At 34.6% G+C, this 16,341-nt stretch overlaps 2 protein-coding genes across 8 annotated transcripts in view; both read left to right on the top strand.

The window, feature by feature from the left end:
* Nucleotides 1–10,259, top strand: part of LOC117982117 (uncharacterized) — a 140,921-nt gene extending 130,662 nt beyond the window's left edge. For all 6 annotated transcript variants that reach the window (XM_069498837.1, XM_034968412.2, XM_034968414.2 and 3 more), the window contains exon 15: nt 853–10,259. In XM_069498837.1, coding sequence (XP_069354938.1) covers nt 853–1,534 — 682 coding nt within the window. In that variant the 3' untranslated portion in view covers nt 1,535–10,259. The remainder of the gene's footprint in view (nt 1–852) is intronic.
* LOC117982357 (multiple inositol polyphosphate phosphatase 1-like) overlaps nt 1–16,341 on the top strand; it is an 81,552-nt gene that overhangs the window by 62,914 nt on the left and 2,297 nt on the right. The window contains exons 1-2 of one of the 2 annotated variants that reach the window (XM_034968711.2): nt 11,315–11,650; nt 14,826–15,247. The exons of the other annotated variant lie outside the window; for it this stretch is intronic. Of the exons in view, the coding sequence (XP_034824602.1) occupies nt 11,479–11,650; nt 14,826–15,247 (594 nt within the window). The 5' untranslated portion in view covers nt 11,315–11,478. Of the gene's footprint in view, nt 1–11,314; nt 11,651–14,825; nt 15,248–16,341 lie in introns of those variants that run through there. 2 annotated transcript variants of the gene reach the window in all.

The following is a 16,341-nucleotide window of genomic DNA, read 5'->3' as shown; positions in this document are numbered from 1 at the left end:
AAGTTTAAGCCTGCCAGGAAAAACTCCTTCTGTAAAAGAAAGATTTACTATGTAACTTAGTGGCAACGCTACATAAGTGGCGCATATTTTTAGAATTTTTGTGCATAAATTATCGTAGCCAGTTGAGTTAGTATTCTTAAGTCCTAATATGGTTTTATGCACATCGTTTGCGATTACTGGTGTAAGGTATAAAGTCTTGTCATTAGTACTAATAAAGTTACTTATGTTATGCCTAGGGACAGTCGGGTAAGATTTTTTACTAATGTTTAAAAAGTAGTTATTGAATTCCCCAGCAATTTCATTTGGATTAGAGTAAGCAGTGCCCTGCGATTGAATGTTATTTATTTCTGTATACAATGTTTTCCGTTCAAAATTATTACTTATTACATCCCACGAAGCTTTACATTTGTTCTTTGATTTCATTATAAATTTTTTATTTGCAAGAGATTGTGATCTATCAATACATGCTTTTAGTAGTTTTGAATATTTAGTGTAATTCTTTTTATTTACGTGTTTATTGGATGGAGATAGTACATATTTCAGATAAAGACGACGCTTATGTATGCATGATCTTTTTAGGCCTTTGGATATCCACTTATTTTTTATTTCTTTGTTATCTATCTGCTACACTGAGTTATTATTACTTTAATATCAAACTACTTATGCCAAGCATAAATTGTACATTAATTATACCTACATTATTATCAGAAACCTTAGTAGGAAGGTGCCCACTCTACAAAGTTTCAACTCTCACTCTTAATCAGATGAACGATTCGCAAACTCATAGGTAACGAATAAATAATCAAATATAATTTTTTATAATATGTATGGATATCAATGATATTTTTACAGAGTTCAACAAGTTGGTCGTGACCACTCTTTGGATTCGATAAAAGAAAACGTCGCAGTTGAAATATCAGAGGTGTCTGAAGAAATCACAGAATCCAAATTCCTATCACCATCCCCTGAAGTCTCTAGTCGGTCTCCACTACAAAATAGATCTCCTCGACAACTTCGTTCCCCCAGAGGTCGAAGAAAAAGATGTAGCCTAGCTGGACTCAATGTTCGTCGATTCAGTACTGATTCGGTCTTAGGTTCAGATTCTGCATCTATATACGAGAAGACTAGCATGAATATTGGTAGAAGATTAAGTAGGGATGTCAGTTTCTTGACAAATTCTCCTCCAGACATTAACACTCGACTCCGAACGCCATCACCAATGGTAAGAAGACCAGAAGGTTCCTCGACCAGATCTTATCAAGACGTATCAGAATCGTCTCAAAACTATTTATCTGTAGATCCGCCTAGTCATCGAGCCAGTATAGAGATAATGGTTTCTCAAGAAGCTGATCTCCCACCTGCCCCATCCTACCCAAGAGTGTCTCCGCCAGGAGCAAGATCAGAATTATCGCAATTATCAGAAGATGAACTTATTCGCTTATGGCGAAGTTCAGAACGAGAAGTTAGAGAAGCTCTATTAGCAGCATTACAAGAGAAAAGAGCATGTTTAGATCCAAAACGAGATCCTGGGTGAACTAGTTCACTAAATTTTTATCTGGAAAGGAAATCTTTAGTAGGAAAACCACTTCATATTCCTCATAGCAGTTGGGCGCGTGGATAGGATGCATAGGAGTTTTTTGAAGATACTATTCGTAAAGGTTGGAATGGTACCCTTTAACATTGTTTGATGCGGATCTACTTGTAGCAGGCGTTACTAAAATCCAGTGTTCATTTGAGTGTCTTGTTTGTATTGTATAGATGCTTAGTATCATCGTTTCTTATACATAATTAATTCGCATCGAACAAATTAAAGGGTAGGTACTAAAAAGATACTGAATTTTGAGATTTTTACGTCCATAAAGTCGATATAAGAAGCGATTGTTAGTCATAAGAAATCAATTCGTTTATTTTTAAGTGTTGATAATTATAATTATAGCTATGACCACATTCAAAGTGCTTTATTCTATTATTAGTCTAGACAGTGAAAGATCATTTCTTTTATGTACTTAGTAGTTTCAATGTTATGGTAGTTTATTGATAAAACTTAAAGTGAAATATTATAATATTAATATATTTCGAATTAATGGTACAGTCAAGAGAAAAACATGATGGTATAAGGATATAAATTGTATTTTTATTGTTATTACGAATTACGAATACAACTTGAGCGGTATGTAATTAATATTATATCAGAACTACAGCAAGTAATGGAATAAAATAAAATTTGAACAAAAGCAATATAATAGAGACTATCTTGTATACTTACTTGGTTTATCAAAAACTTTTCGAGTTATACCCTGCTAGATTAGCCATAAAATATACTACTATGTGTTACTATTTTAATCTATTAGATGTGACATTTTTAAATCTAATTTTGTCAGTTTGAGCGAAAATCATAAAACTAGTAAACAATAAATAAAAATGTAAAAATACGTTGGACAGTATTTTGTCTGCTCGAAAAGCTTATTCGTCATTCGTGATAAAAAAACCAAGATCTCAATCTTTTCATCGACATTCGGATACAAATGATAAAAGAGTGTCATATTCAAGTACTTAATAAAGGTATGTAATCCGTTATTATTGTAACTATGTATATCGATATACTAAAACCATAACATTACATTACATTCTTCTTCAATGTAAATAAAACAAAATACATTTGCTCGAAATAGATAAGTTTTAAGTAGGTACACGATTGAGACAAAATATTAATCAATATTTAAGATAAAATAGCAAACAATACTGCCATAAAATCAGTAGATAGATAAGTAATAGGTACACGATTTTACCCTAGAGTTGCACCCTAGATTTTAGTTTAGAATACTCCTTTATCTATCTATATATTTAATTATATTAAATTTAATATTGTCCTAATATGGACATGCATGTTATTCAGAAAATATTATATATATACAGAGCTAATTAAAATAGAATATTACCATACGTATTACTTAATTAGTTCATTATTCCAAAAATGCAATAACACATTAGGGATAATTTATACTAACACGTCGGCGAGAGCCGTGCCACGTATGGTACGATTCAAACTTAAATGCGTCTGCGTGAAGTTAGCTTTGCGATCTTGCGCATGGTACACTCAAGAACTAAATCACTTAACGGGCGGCGCCAGGTTCCACCTCAGCTTAAGCAAGCTCAAACAAATTAACTTCTCAACTTGACTGAACAAACGAACAAGACACGTATAGCGAGAGAGAGACGCATCAAGGAACTGGCGGGAATGTAGGAGCGAGACGTGCGCTGTTACCCTCCCCGCTACCTCGGACACCCAAAATGTTTGTTCTGCGCAACGTCGTGCCCAAACTTCCGGGGCGCATCGTACTGTACGAGGCGTGGACGAGGCATAGTTCAAAACATCACGAACATTTTATATGAAGCAGTTTATGCCCGTGTTGAAGAGACACGGACGTACCACGGACGCCACACGGTGCAGCATAAACTGCTTCATATAAATGTTCGTGATGTTTTGAATCTGTACCTCGTCCGTGTCTCGTACGTGGCACGGCCCGCGCCCGCCACATGTTAATATAAATCATCCCTTAGTCCACTTATGTACAGCGATATCTACCTCGCACCGTGCATTGTTGGACTACCTATGTAACAAGTATCGTATACAATTTTATAGCTCGTGTGACCTAAACCAGTGATCTTCTTAAAGGTGTCTGTCCACTGAAGCGGAGCTAGAGACGACGTGAGTAAATTAAAACGATTATCCCTTAATAAAAATGTGATTGGTCTGCTGAACATAATAAATATATCTGCTCCACTCGGTTTCAGTGGTCATGATCAAGATCTATGTAAAAGAGTTCATTAATGCATGGGATATTAGGCGCCGAGCAGTGATGGACTAGTATTAATCCAAGAAGTAAGTACACGAGCGCAGCAAGGGCGCTAATCGTCATGCATTAGGCTATTAAAAAGATCTACCTACCTAAATACTTATTTATAAAAAAAAACACCGCATACAAATCGGTCAACTCAGAAGTAAAATAAATTAGTGAACATAAAAGTACATGATACATATTATACATAAAGGTTAAATTGAGAGCCCCCTCTTTTTTCTCCCCACTCCACCGCTTCCTTCTCACTTCTTCATTTACCTCTGAACTCCTAATATTTAGAGGTCCGATTTTGAGGGTAGAGCCTCAAAATCTAAACTCTAAAGTTGCTCACCCATTAAACTATCAACTTGGGTCAACGTTACTTGCCCAGCATAAACACTTATATAAGTACCTACGCTGTCGCAAAATTCTCTCAAATTATGTCCCTTCTTCTACACAGCATCTCCAAGAGTATCTGCTCTTGGTTATTTAATGCATGTGACATAAGTAATTCATTTTTCCACGGTATAATTTAGTGGACTAGGTGCCTAAGAATAAAGGTACACTTATATAGAAAGGTACCTTTATTCTTAAGTCGCGGCCGAAGCAACTTAATACTTACCTATTGTTACAAACCACGTCTAACTTTACCGTTACTTAATTGCGGGTTTAGGTCACACAGTGCTGTGAAATATGTTCACATAAAAAAGTTAATTTAAATCACGTCATTTACATAATTTTAATGACGTAGTAACTCGTCTTGTCCATAAAACCCAATGGTCTTGTCTATTTTCAAGTCCATATTATTTTTTTACTACTTGAAAAATATTTTAAACATAAATTCACGCTTTTAATAAAAAAAATATTTTCATTTAATCCTATACTTAGAATAATATTATGAAAAATAAAACAAGCAATATTTTCTGATTAGCTATACACTATGTCTAACTTTTGTCTAATAAAATATCATTTATTTTCAAAATAAATAATATTTTGGATAGGATATTGTTGAAAAGGCTTTTTTAGAAAAATATGGCATACAACAATGTTTGGTGATTAATTAATTTTTAAACCAAAATAATTTTAAAGGAGGGGAATTCAAGGGGGCGTGTGCAAATGTCACAACTGCTATATTAATTTTTTTAATTAACTAGTCGACTCGCCCCGGCTTCACTCTGGTAGAATTTTTGAAAATCCTTCTTACCTATAATATGACATAGGCTCCCCCTACGTCATATCGGAAATATTAAGAAAACCTTAGGTCTAAAGCTCCTAGAGAGATTCGACTGTACGTTGATATGTTATTCGCTTATTCTTTTACTTCATACATAATCTAAATCTACATACATATTATGTAATAGGAAATGTGACTGACTGACTGACTGATCTATCAACGCACAGCTCAAACTACAGAACGGATTGGGCTGAAATTTGGCATGCAGATAGCTACATATTATGATGTAGACATCGGCTAAGAAAGGACTTTTGAAAATTCAATCCCTAAAGGGGTAAAACAGGGGTTTGAAATTTTTGTAGTCAACGCGAACGAAGTCGCGGGCATAAGCTAGTATACACTAAAAAGCTTGTGAAATTGATTGTCCTTTTTTATGTCTCTAATTTCAGTTCGTGTGCGTTGCGCTTAACTTGAATTTCTTTACTTTACAAGAAGTTTAACTCAATTTTGGACCAAACTAAAATATTGGTTAAAATATTATAATATTATTTTTAAGAAGGTAGTTCTATTGGATGTGATTCATCTAGTGATATATGAAGTCTTATGCATTTCACTCTATACATAAATATTGAAATAATAAAATATGACGTAGGTAATAAATACTTAACTAAGTAGATAAAAAACTTAATAAATTAAATAGAACTTAGATGGATTTTAACTAAAAAAATTATATTTGCAAGATGTAAATGTTATAATACTGGTTTTAGGTTTTATATCAAATTCTTTTTGATCAAACAAGTAGATAGGTAATAACAAAAAAAAAATGTTGCATTTTTACCATATTTAGAGTTTATGTCCCCGGCCATAAGTTTTTAGCCAAACATAGAACGAATAAATTATGGTAATTAAAAATACATGTTTTTCGTTATACCTACCTATAACTCTTTCTACTCTCTATATTTTTCAGAACGTTTAATTATGCTTGTACTCGTATGCCACAACTATAAAATATGTTAATTTCTTACGCTCAAAATAGCCGTAAGCAGCCTCTTTGATTTTTCATTACCTATTGTTCAGTCTTTTTCGTCATATTATTTTTTTAAAAAGAAGAAAAAGATTTAGATTTGGAAAAAAAACCAGCTAAGTGCGAGTCAGACTTGCGCACCGAGGGTTCCGTACGACAGTCATATTTTTTCGTCATTTTGCACGATAAATCAAAAACTATTAGGTACGCATAAAAATAAATAAAAATCTGTTTTAGAATGTACATGTAAAGCCCTTACATATGACACCCAAATTGACGTAGTTATACTTTGAAAATTGAATATACTAAGTAATTATTTGTTCATGAACATATTTTTTCGTGATGTAACCAGAAATTCACGGTTTTCAGATTTATTTTTTACTTGTGTTGTAAGACCTACCTATCTACCAAATTTCATGATTCTAGGGTCAACGGGCATTACCCTGTAATATTTCAAGGGGCCAGGTCAAGACTAGAAAGGGAGCCACAATCGGTGAATGCAGACTGAAGACATACGTCGAGTTATTCCCCCTTTTCTTCTCTCAACAATTTTCTGGCGTAACTATCCTAGTAAGCCACTATGGCACAGTTCACGACTCGCTCATTCTGTAACTTTGGAAAGCTGCGATTACAACCGCGTTACGTTCCTTGAAATTGATTAGAAGGATTCAAAGCCCCAAAAAATTGAAGCCATGAGCTTCTTTGCTTTGTTAAATTAGCTTGTTTTAGCGGTTTTCTCTTACTGTACCACTCCATTGAAACTATGAACCCCTTTCGGATGTCGGATCATAGTGAAAAATTGTAATTTCAGTGCCCGTCATAATTGATCTAACGCAAAGCTATTAAAATTCTATTTACTATCTATGTTAGGTCACAGAATAGTTAGGTTAAAATCTCATGGATCACACCTATATTAAATATGCCTTCACTAGAATCTCCAAAGAAAAATTATAATAAACAGCTTTCCTTTTCTATATTGTGTACACCGTACACGCCATCGATTTTGATGTATATAATATAAGTAGGTATAAAATAATATGGAAAAGTGTTATATAAAAATTGTGTAACTGTGATTTTTGAAGTGCAATATGAACTTAAAAATCACACATACGATTTGAGAGCATGACATTTCAAACATTGTATAATTGTACTTAATGTTGTATTGTTTTTCTATTTGATGCAATAATTACCTGTGACAACTTATAGTAAGTAGTGGTTAGTGTCTAAGATAGAACGCATTTAACAAGTAATTCCTATTCACGGTTGCCTTGGTAGTTTGGTGGATAGGTACTTATAGGAAATGCTAATACTGAAACCGTGTTAGGAAGACACGTTATAGACTAACTGCAGGGCAAAAATAAGTTACCTACCTAGGTACTGGTAAAAACATTTATGCTTCTCTCTCCCCGTTGTTGCCTTGTGAAATTCCGTACAGTATCTTACCTGTACGACATTATGAGTGTACCTATATGCATGTATCACTATGAGTAATTTATTTACCATGGTTATCATCATAAAACGTTATACTTTATATCTCATAAATATGTATTATAATATCACCCATAGATAATTTTATCCCATAAAATATTGTAATAATATTGATACTTTTGTTATTTTATTAGAATAGGAAATAATGTTGTAAATGAAACGCCAATTTTTTTAGAAGTCATACCTAATAATAATATTAAATATATCTAATAATCGACAATTATTTGTCTGTTTATGACTGTAAATATACAAATAGTGACAAAGTTACCTAACGAGCGGTATCATGTATTTACAATGGAGCAGTAGGTAACAGATAATTATGGCACGTATCAGTAGGCTTAGTTAGTACGAATCCGCACATCTCGACAATTTGATAGATATCGAGTGCCGAAACATAATATTCATCATTCTCATCTAAATCTTTGTAAAATAAAAATCAGTATTACCTACTGCATGGTGTCCCTAAACCAAAAAAAAACCGGCCAAGTGCGAGTCAGGCTCGCGCAATGAGGGTTCCGTACTACAGTCGTATTTTTTCGACATTTTGTACGATAATTCAAAAACTATGATGCATAAAAATAAATAAAAATTTGTTTTAGAATGCACAAGTAAAGCCCTTTCATATGATACCCCACTTGATATAGTTATCTTACTTCGAATATTGAAAATATATAAATATATAAATATATTATTAGTTCATGACCACAATTTAATATTTTTTGTGTGATCTAACCCTAAATTCACGGTTTTCAGATTTTTGCCCCAAAGCCAGCTATAAGACCCACCTACCTGCCAAATTTCATGATTCTAGGTCAACAGGAAGTACCCTGTAGGTTTCTTGACAGACAGACGGACAGACAGACAGACAGACAGACAACAAAGTGATCCTATAAGGGTTCCGTTTTTTTACGCACAACAGACGGAAACGTTTAAGTGCGGAAACCAGCCCAGAGCGAAGAAGAAGGGTTCCGTTTGTTCTTTTGAGGTACGGAACCCTAAAAAAGCGGTAGGGCTATGACCTGATGTTCAAGTGTTCCGTTACTCGAAACCTATCGACCATTGTTGAGATATGTTCATTGCTCAGGGCAGGCATAGGCAGTAGTGAGACACGCCTACTCGTAACAATGGTAAGGGAAATCTCTCACGGCGACTTGTAGTAATGATAAAGTTACGCGTATCTAGAACGCGATTATGAATCGCGACAGTAGCGATACAGATTCGTGGGCAAAGTACAAGGACCAGCAACGACACGTTGCTACTGTATCGCGACCTTGTGGCTGTATATTACTGCAAACGGTCGCGGTGGGCGATATTCTTAATAAGGCGTCATACAACGCGATTATCGCGCCAGTAAGCGATGCGACTATCGCGTGCTTGCGTCAAATAGAACGAGAATACGTGATCATCGCGCGAATGACAATAAGAACACCTATTCCAGATCAGTACCCGTAGTATAAGATTTTACGTCTAACCAAACGTTGCTAGAATTCGAGAGTCGAAACACAATAACATCAAAGTAAAATGGACCTAAAGAGCCTTGAATTAAAGTCAAATATTCAATGCCACTGATTTTAATTTCGCAATGTTTCCGCTTGGAGCGCTGGCTGTAGAAGTGTAGACAAACTTGAGCTTTAAAACAAGTAGTTTAAGATCCAGATTACTGTAACGCGGAAGTATTTCGACGCTCGACTTTGGTTTGGTTTGGTGAGACGTAATATCTTGTACTACGGGTACTGTATGTTTGATCGTACGAGTAAAACTCGCGCCAACTTGCGATGGATCGCCTTATACCTATTAAAATAACGCTTAACGATCACCACGCGTATTTGAAGCACCATCCACGTACACTTGTTATATTATTTATAATAACATTGTAATAGAAAGCAAAAAACGTATTTTAAATAGTAAAACGATCGATATAATATTATAACTAGGTAATTAGTAATCAATACGATTGTTTCAGGATTCATCTTAATCCGCTTCTTTCTTTTCCACTGTATGATTTTTATTTAATTTATGTAAAAAAATCTCTGGTTGTCTGTTTGTTTGTGCCATCACGCTGAAACTAATACCTATGGATTTGGAGGCAACTTGGCATACTATTGTAATACTCCAGGATAACATTTATGATACAGTTTTTATCCTTGAAACAATACCAAGGGTACTTTCTGGATAAGGAATGAAATTTTTTGTCGATGTTACTCCTTAACTCTGTCATATTTTAATTTACAAAAGTTTTACTGTCAAAATGGTTTCATGTAAAAGTGAAAATTTTATAAATAGATTCGGAGACGGATGATAGAACTTCTAAACGGGTAGGTAACAGCAAAACAATCGCGGCCAGTGTAATAACCCACCCGTGCGAAGCCGGGGCGGGTCAACTAGTAAATGAATATGATTAATAATAATATACGAGTAGATATAAATTACTTATCAAAGCATATTTAAATTTGTTATCATAATTTGGGTGTAAGGTTACGTCCACTTCATAAAAGAAGTAGATAAGTAATTTTTTTCAAATACTAAGTATAATCGTGACTTTTTTCGCGTGGAAATCTCAAGTTTTTAGACCCAGTAGCGCCTTGATTTGTACGTCGATAATTATGTTTTAGTCATTTATTTTCTCTTTTTTTATACATATATAGATAAAAGGTAAATAAAGTCAGAAAATTATGATGAATTGAACGAACTGCTCTATTGTGAAATTATATGAATAGTGAAAAATAAACTATTTGTGGGGACTCGTGTTTTATTCACTGTCCTTGCTGGTTGTTTCTATAAATAGAACAACTAAAAAAATTTTTTTTGTAAATGGTAAAAAAAAAAGAATTTTATTACTAGCTTATGCTCGCGACTTACGCGTGGACTACACAAATTTCAAACCCCTATTTCACCCCCTTAGGGGTTGAATTTTCAAAAACCCTTTTTTAGCGGATGCCTACGTCTTAATAGCTATCTGCATGTCAAATTTCAGCCCTATCCATCCATTAGTTACTGAGCTGTGCGTTGATAGATCAGTCAGTCAGTCAATCCTTTTATATATTTAGACTAGGTATTACCAGGTATCACTGACAACTTGATGATGACTTCGTCTTCGTAGATTTCGTTTTTTTTAAATCCTGTAGGAACTTTTTGATTTTCTGGGACAAAAGTAGCCTATGTCCTTCCCTGGCATGCAAGCTATCTCTGTATCAAAATGTCAAAAACGGTTTAACAGATGGGTCGTGAAAATCTAGCAGATAGACAGGCAGACAAACAGACATAATTTCGCATTTATTCAATGAAGTTGTTATTGTTATTATTTAATTAAGTAGGTACCTACTTAATTAAAATTAAGAATTGAAAGAGAAAAGTGATCAAACAAGAAATTACATTTTAAATGGTATCCAGGTAATGTGGAACTTTCGGTATTTTCAATAGTAGTAGTATTAATAATATAATATTTTCACATAATATTTTGAGGTAATATGATTGTATTTTTCCACGCGTCAGATAAGCATTGGGCAGTCATTAATCGAGAACAATAAATTGTCTTAATTACGAAAATAGGTCAAGTACAGTACTGTACTTTTGTCGAAACTTTACGTTAATTACCCAACTAATTAACCTAACAATGGCAATAAAAATAGAGCACGAGGTAACTCGTTTTTATACATCGGCTTCATTCCATTTACTAAGTCGTTTTGTAAAACACTGAATTAGTGACAAAAGAAATTAACGTTACATATTAAAATTATATTATTATTATTTTATTCAAAGATCCAATGATTAAATAATATTATTATCAGTTCATATTTTAGGTTAGAATATTAGAGAAAAAACATAAGTTGCAAAATTAAAATTAACTGTTTTGTTTAGTTTTATGTGTGGGAAGTTGGATCCGCTTAGAGTGATACGATTCAGTGTATAAATCATTCGTGTTACTGAACAAAGTAAAATAGTAAAACCAAGATATGTATCGCATCAATATTAAAATAGTATTTCTCATTTTAATCTACGTTTTTACTATTGGGACATCGAAGAATTGTTATTGGAATTCTGAGTGTGTTTACAAGTATTTTTCAAGTAAAACTCCTTACAATTCTGTGAGAGGCGATATAAGAGATTCAAAAGTAAAACTAAAAGGTGAGTTGAGTTAAATATTTGCTGCACGAATTTATTGTCTATAAGTAGGTACCTAATAATAAATGAAAATGAAATGAAAATGAAAATCTTTTTTTATTCGTATAAGCTTTTACAAGTGCTTACGAATAGTCGGATGCATCTACCACTGGTTCGGAATGCCTTTCCTGCCGAGAAGAACCAGCAAGAAACTCGGCGGTTGCTCTTTTCAAATATTTGATATAGGTACAAAATTATGCCATGTATAAAATAGTATTTGCAGTCTTGTGCGTTGCTGGAACGAGCTGCAGGTCAAATCCACGCTCTTTTATCATTTAGATAATCTTCAATTGTGTAATATGCTTTTTTCAGGAGCATATTTTTAATAGATTTTATAAACTTGTGCAAAGGTAAGTCCAAAATAGTTTGCGGGATTTTATTATAAAAGGTAATACCAATACCCACAAATGACTTTTGGACTTTCCTGAGGCGGAAGGCAGGAGCTGCAAGTTTGTCTCTGTTTCTAGTTAGCCTATTGTGTAGATCACCAATTTTCTTGTAACTAAGAATATTTTGTCTTACAAAAATTATGTTATTATAAATATATTGAGAGGCTACAGTAAGGATATCTATTTCCTTAAATTTCTCTCGGGAAGGGAATCGCGTGGTCTTAAGTTATAAATTGCGCGTATTGCCCTTTTTTGTAATACAAAAATTCTCCCAATATCTGCCGCTTTACCCCATATTAAGATTCCATAAGACATAATACTATGGAAGTAAGCAAAATATACTATCTTTGCGGTTTCCACGTCAGTTAACTGCCGAATCTTTCTAACAGCGTAAGCGGCAGAGCTTAATTTGCTAGCAAGAGTTGATATATGGGTGCCCCATTGAAGCTTCGCATCTAAGGTTATCCCCAAAAATGTTGTAGTCTCTTCTATTTTTAATGTATCGTTATTTATCATTAAATTAATGTTACTTGTGTTCTTGGTATTAGGCAGTGCGAATTCAACACACTTAGTTTTTTTTTAATTTAAAAGTAAATTATTTACGGTAAACCAGTGAGTTACCTGAGATATGGCACCACTCACATCGTCAAAATTGTCTTTATTTCTATCAACTTTAAAAATCAAAGACGTATCATCAGCAAATAGTACAATATCGCAAGTATTTTGGACAAAATATGGTAAATCGTTTATGTATACCAAGAACATGAAAGGACCTAGAATAGAGCCTTGAGGAACACCCATTAGTGAGGCTGATCCGGATGACTTTACATCGTTAACACACACTGTTTGAATACGATTACCAAGATAAGACGCAATGAGACCAAGCGCAGTGTCTTTGATTCCGTAGTGGCTCAATTTAACCAGGAGAGTCTCGTGCTCAACGCAATCAAATGCCTTGGATAAGTCACAAAAAATACCAATGGCATTCTGTGAGCCTTCCCATGCACTGAATATATGCTTTAACAGCATTGCGGCCGCGTCGGTTGTTGATCGACCTTTAGTGAAACCATACTGCTCAGAATGGAGTAACTTATTTAGATTAAAATGCCGAAGCAGTTGGTTGAGCATGATTTTCTCAAATATCTTGCTCAGTGTTGGCAAAATTGAAATTGGCCTGTAATTATTTGGATCACTTCTGCAACCAGATTTAAAAAGAGGTATCAATTTACTACATTTCATGAGGTCTGGAAAGGATCCTGAATCCACAGATTCATTAAAAATTATGGCTAGATATGGCGCAATAATATCGATAATATTGCTGATTATTTTTACTGATATCCCCCATAGATCTCCTGTTTTTTTGCTTTGTAAAGATTTGAACACTTTAATAATGTCATGTGGAGTAACGTATTCAAACCTAAACAAGACACCGCACTCAGCAACATTGGCCCTGAGTAGATCATAGGCTTCTGTTGGCGAGGAACTAAGGGAACTAGTAGTGGTGACTGGAATATTCCGGAAAAAATTCTCAAATGTATTTGTAATTTCAATGTTGGAGTCAATAACACGGTTATTAATTTTAAGCTCCAATTTATTGCTGTCCACTTTTTGTTTCCCAATTTCATCAGAGATGACATCCCAAGCTGCTTTTATTTTATTATCAGAGTTAATAACTTTTTGTTTTATGAAAAGTGACTTTGCTTATATGCAAACCTTTCTGAATAATTTAGAATAATTTCTGACATATTCGACAAATGAGGGAGTATAATTATATTGTTTTTCTGCATACAAGTCGAACAACTTATTACTGCTTTTATAAATGCCAACAGTAGCCCAGTCACTAAATTTAAGATTTTTAGACAGCTTTTTCTCTACAGTTTTAAAAGTAGAATTAAATTGAGAGTTTATTAGATCAAAAAAAACATTATAGTGTTCATCCGGACCACCCTGTGTGAACTCAAGTTTAGGTAAAGCACTTAAAACCTTTTGTTTGAACTGCTTTACCTTTTTAATGGTAACTGGCCTATATTTTATTAGCTTTGTTGTGTCTTGTTTATCACTGGGGACACTGGGGGGGGAATAGTCCCCGATAGGTCAGGATGGCCATCGGGGTATGAGGTGGGGGACGCCCCGCACACCTGCACGTCACCGCCCGCACCGGGTTAGCGTGGGGGCAATGCGGGTGTGCGGGGTGCTACTTAACGTATTGCCATCTTGACCAGTCGCATACTATAGGTACAATGTCATAGTTAAAAAGTACAAAATCCTGATAGTGAGCACACTTAGTAAAGTAGATATTTACCTTACTATAACATTCAATAAGGTGTGTACCTACGTGTGGCCTAGCTGTTACAACGCATATCAAACGATTGCCTTTGTTAAGCAACGTTGACCCAAGTCGGTAACGGGATAGGTGACCGACTTTGGCCTTTTCGTTGTCTCCGTACCTCGGAAAGCACATAAAGCCGTCGGTCCGGGTTATTTTAACTAACATTTGATTATAACTGTAGAAAACCTGAATCGCGTTCTCTTAGTCGAGTTGTATGCTAAACGATCTGAGAACGTACCGTATTATTTATTGTCCTAAGAAAACTCCTACCATTATGTGGTCAATGGCAAGGGGTCAAGACCCTCAGCAATGAGGAATATTGCGGGCAGAGAGGAAGAGAACATTCAATAAAGGATTAGGTAGATAGAACAAGTAGCTGTTTAGAAATAATTATATTATACGACATTTTATGTTGACATAGGTTGTGAACCAGTCAGTATTTGGACTTTAATAAGGCATGGAAAACGATACCCTGGAATCGATTATCAAAGAATTATGTTACAGGCCTTGGCAATAAGAGATTATGTGGTTCAAAGTTACTTGACAGGGAACAGTTCCCTGTGTGCCCAAGATGTTGAAAATTTACGCAACTGGGAAGTTGATACAAAATTATTTGAAAACACGCATAGTCTTACTGATGAGGGGTATCAAGAAATATTGGAGATAGGGTGCAGGTTAAAGGAGGCTTACAGTGAATTACTCTCGGACCTCGAAGACGGGAGCTACTCTTTACGATCGGCTTTTGGACATTGGGTCGAAGACGGTGTCGATGGCTTTGTTAAAGGTGTTGCGAATAGATCGTTGTTTGTTGAGAAACCGGATCGTCACTACGATATAATGGCGGTAAGACAAAAAAATTATTAGGGTTCCGTATTATATTAGATGGAACCCACAAATCTGTCCGCGTGGGCTTAGGGTATTTGAAAATCGCGTAGAAACTCTTTGATTTTTCGGGATAAAAAGTAGCCTATACCTATCCATTTCCGGGATGTAATTTCTGTACCCAATATTCGATGTTTACGACTTCATCCACTTGGATTTGGGTTGTTTTTAAATCCCGTGGGAACTGTTTGATTTTCCGGATGAAATACTTTTCATCTGGAAAATCAAATCTCAGGCTATTATTACCTATATATACCTACCTATGTACGTCCCCCGGATGTAAGCTATAATCTGTACTAAATTTCGTCAAAATCTGTTAAACATGATATGGCCATGAAAATCTAGCATACAGACAGAGTTCTCCATAATAAGGGTGGGGTGGTCTCAAAGGTGTGTGAAGTATTTGTCAATCCGAGTTGGGCTAGCATAGCGGTCTATGGCCTACTCCCTTCTCAATCTAAGTGGATACCTTTTCTCAGTAATGGGCGATGGATAGATCATGACGATGACGATGATGAATGTGCTGAACGCAAAAGATTATTTTGCAAAAAACATAATTTACAGTAAAAATACAGCTAAATTAGGCCTATTGCAGCTGAATATGTAGCTAATTAAAAAGTTTTTGTAGACCTACCAGCTCTTTAAATTATAACTTAATAGAAACGTTCCGTTTCACGTATTTTGTTGTACCTATCTTAGTAAACAGTAGATTTTTAACCAGTCATAGCATAATTCCATGGGGCCACTAAAAATTGTGAAATAAAATTTTTTTACAAAAAAAATAAAAACCGACTTCGTTACACAAACACTAAAAATTGAAAAATAATTTAATTTATTACCGAATATATTATGTATACAAGAGTTAATATAGTTCCATAATAATATTTTTTGGGGTCGGTGCCAATGAGGTGCCATTGTGGAGTCCCATAAAAATATGAAGTCTAGACGATTCGCGCAGCTAAAGCTAATTGGCACCGGCACCAAAAAGTATTATTATGGAACTATATTAACTCTTGTATACATAATATATTCGGTAATAAATTAAATTATTTTTC

This window comes from Maniola hyperantus, chromosome 5 (assembly GCF_902806685.2).
Source record: "Maniola hyperantus chromosome 5, iAphHyp1.2, whole genome shotgun sequence".
Lineage (NCBI taxonomy): Eukaryota > Metazoa > Arthropoda > Insecta > Lepidoptera > Nymphalidae > Maniola > Maniola hyperantus.
Note: the sequence above shows the minus strand (reverse complement) of the source record. Positions and strands in the feature narration are given on the sequence as shown.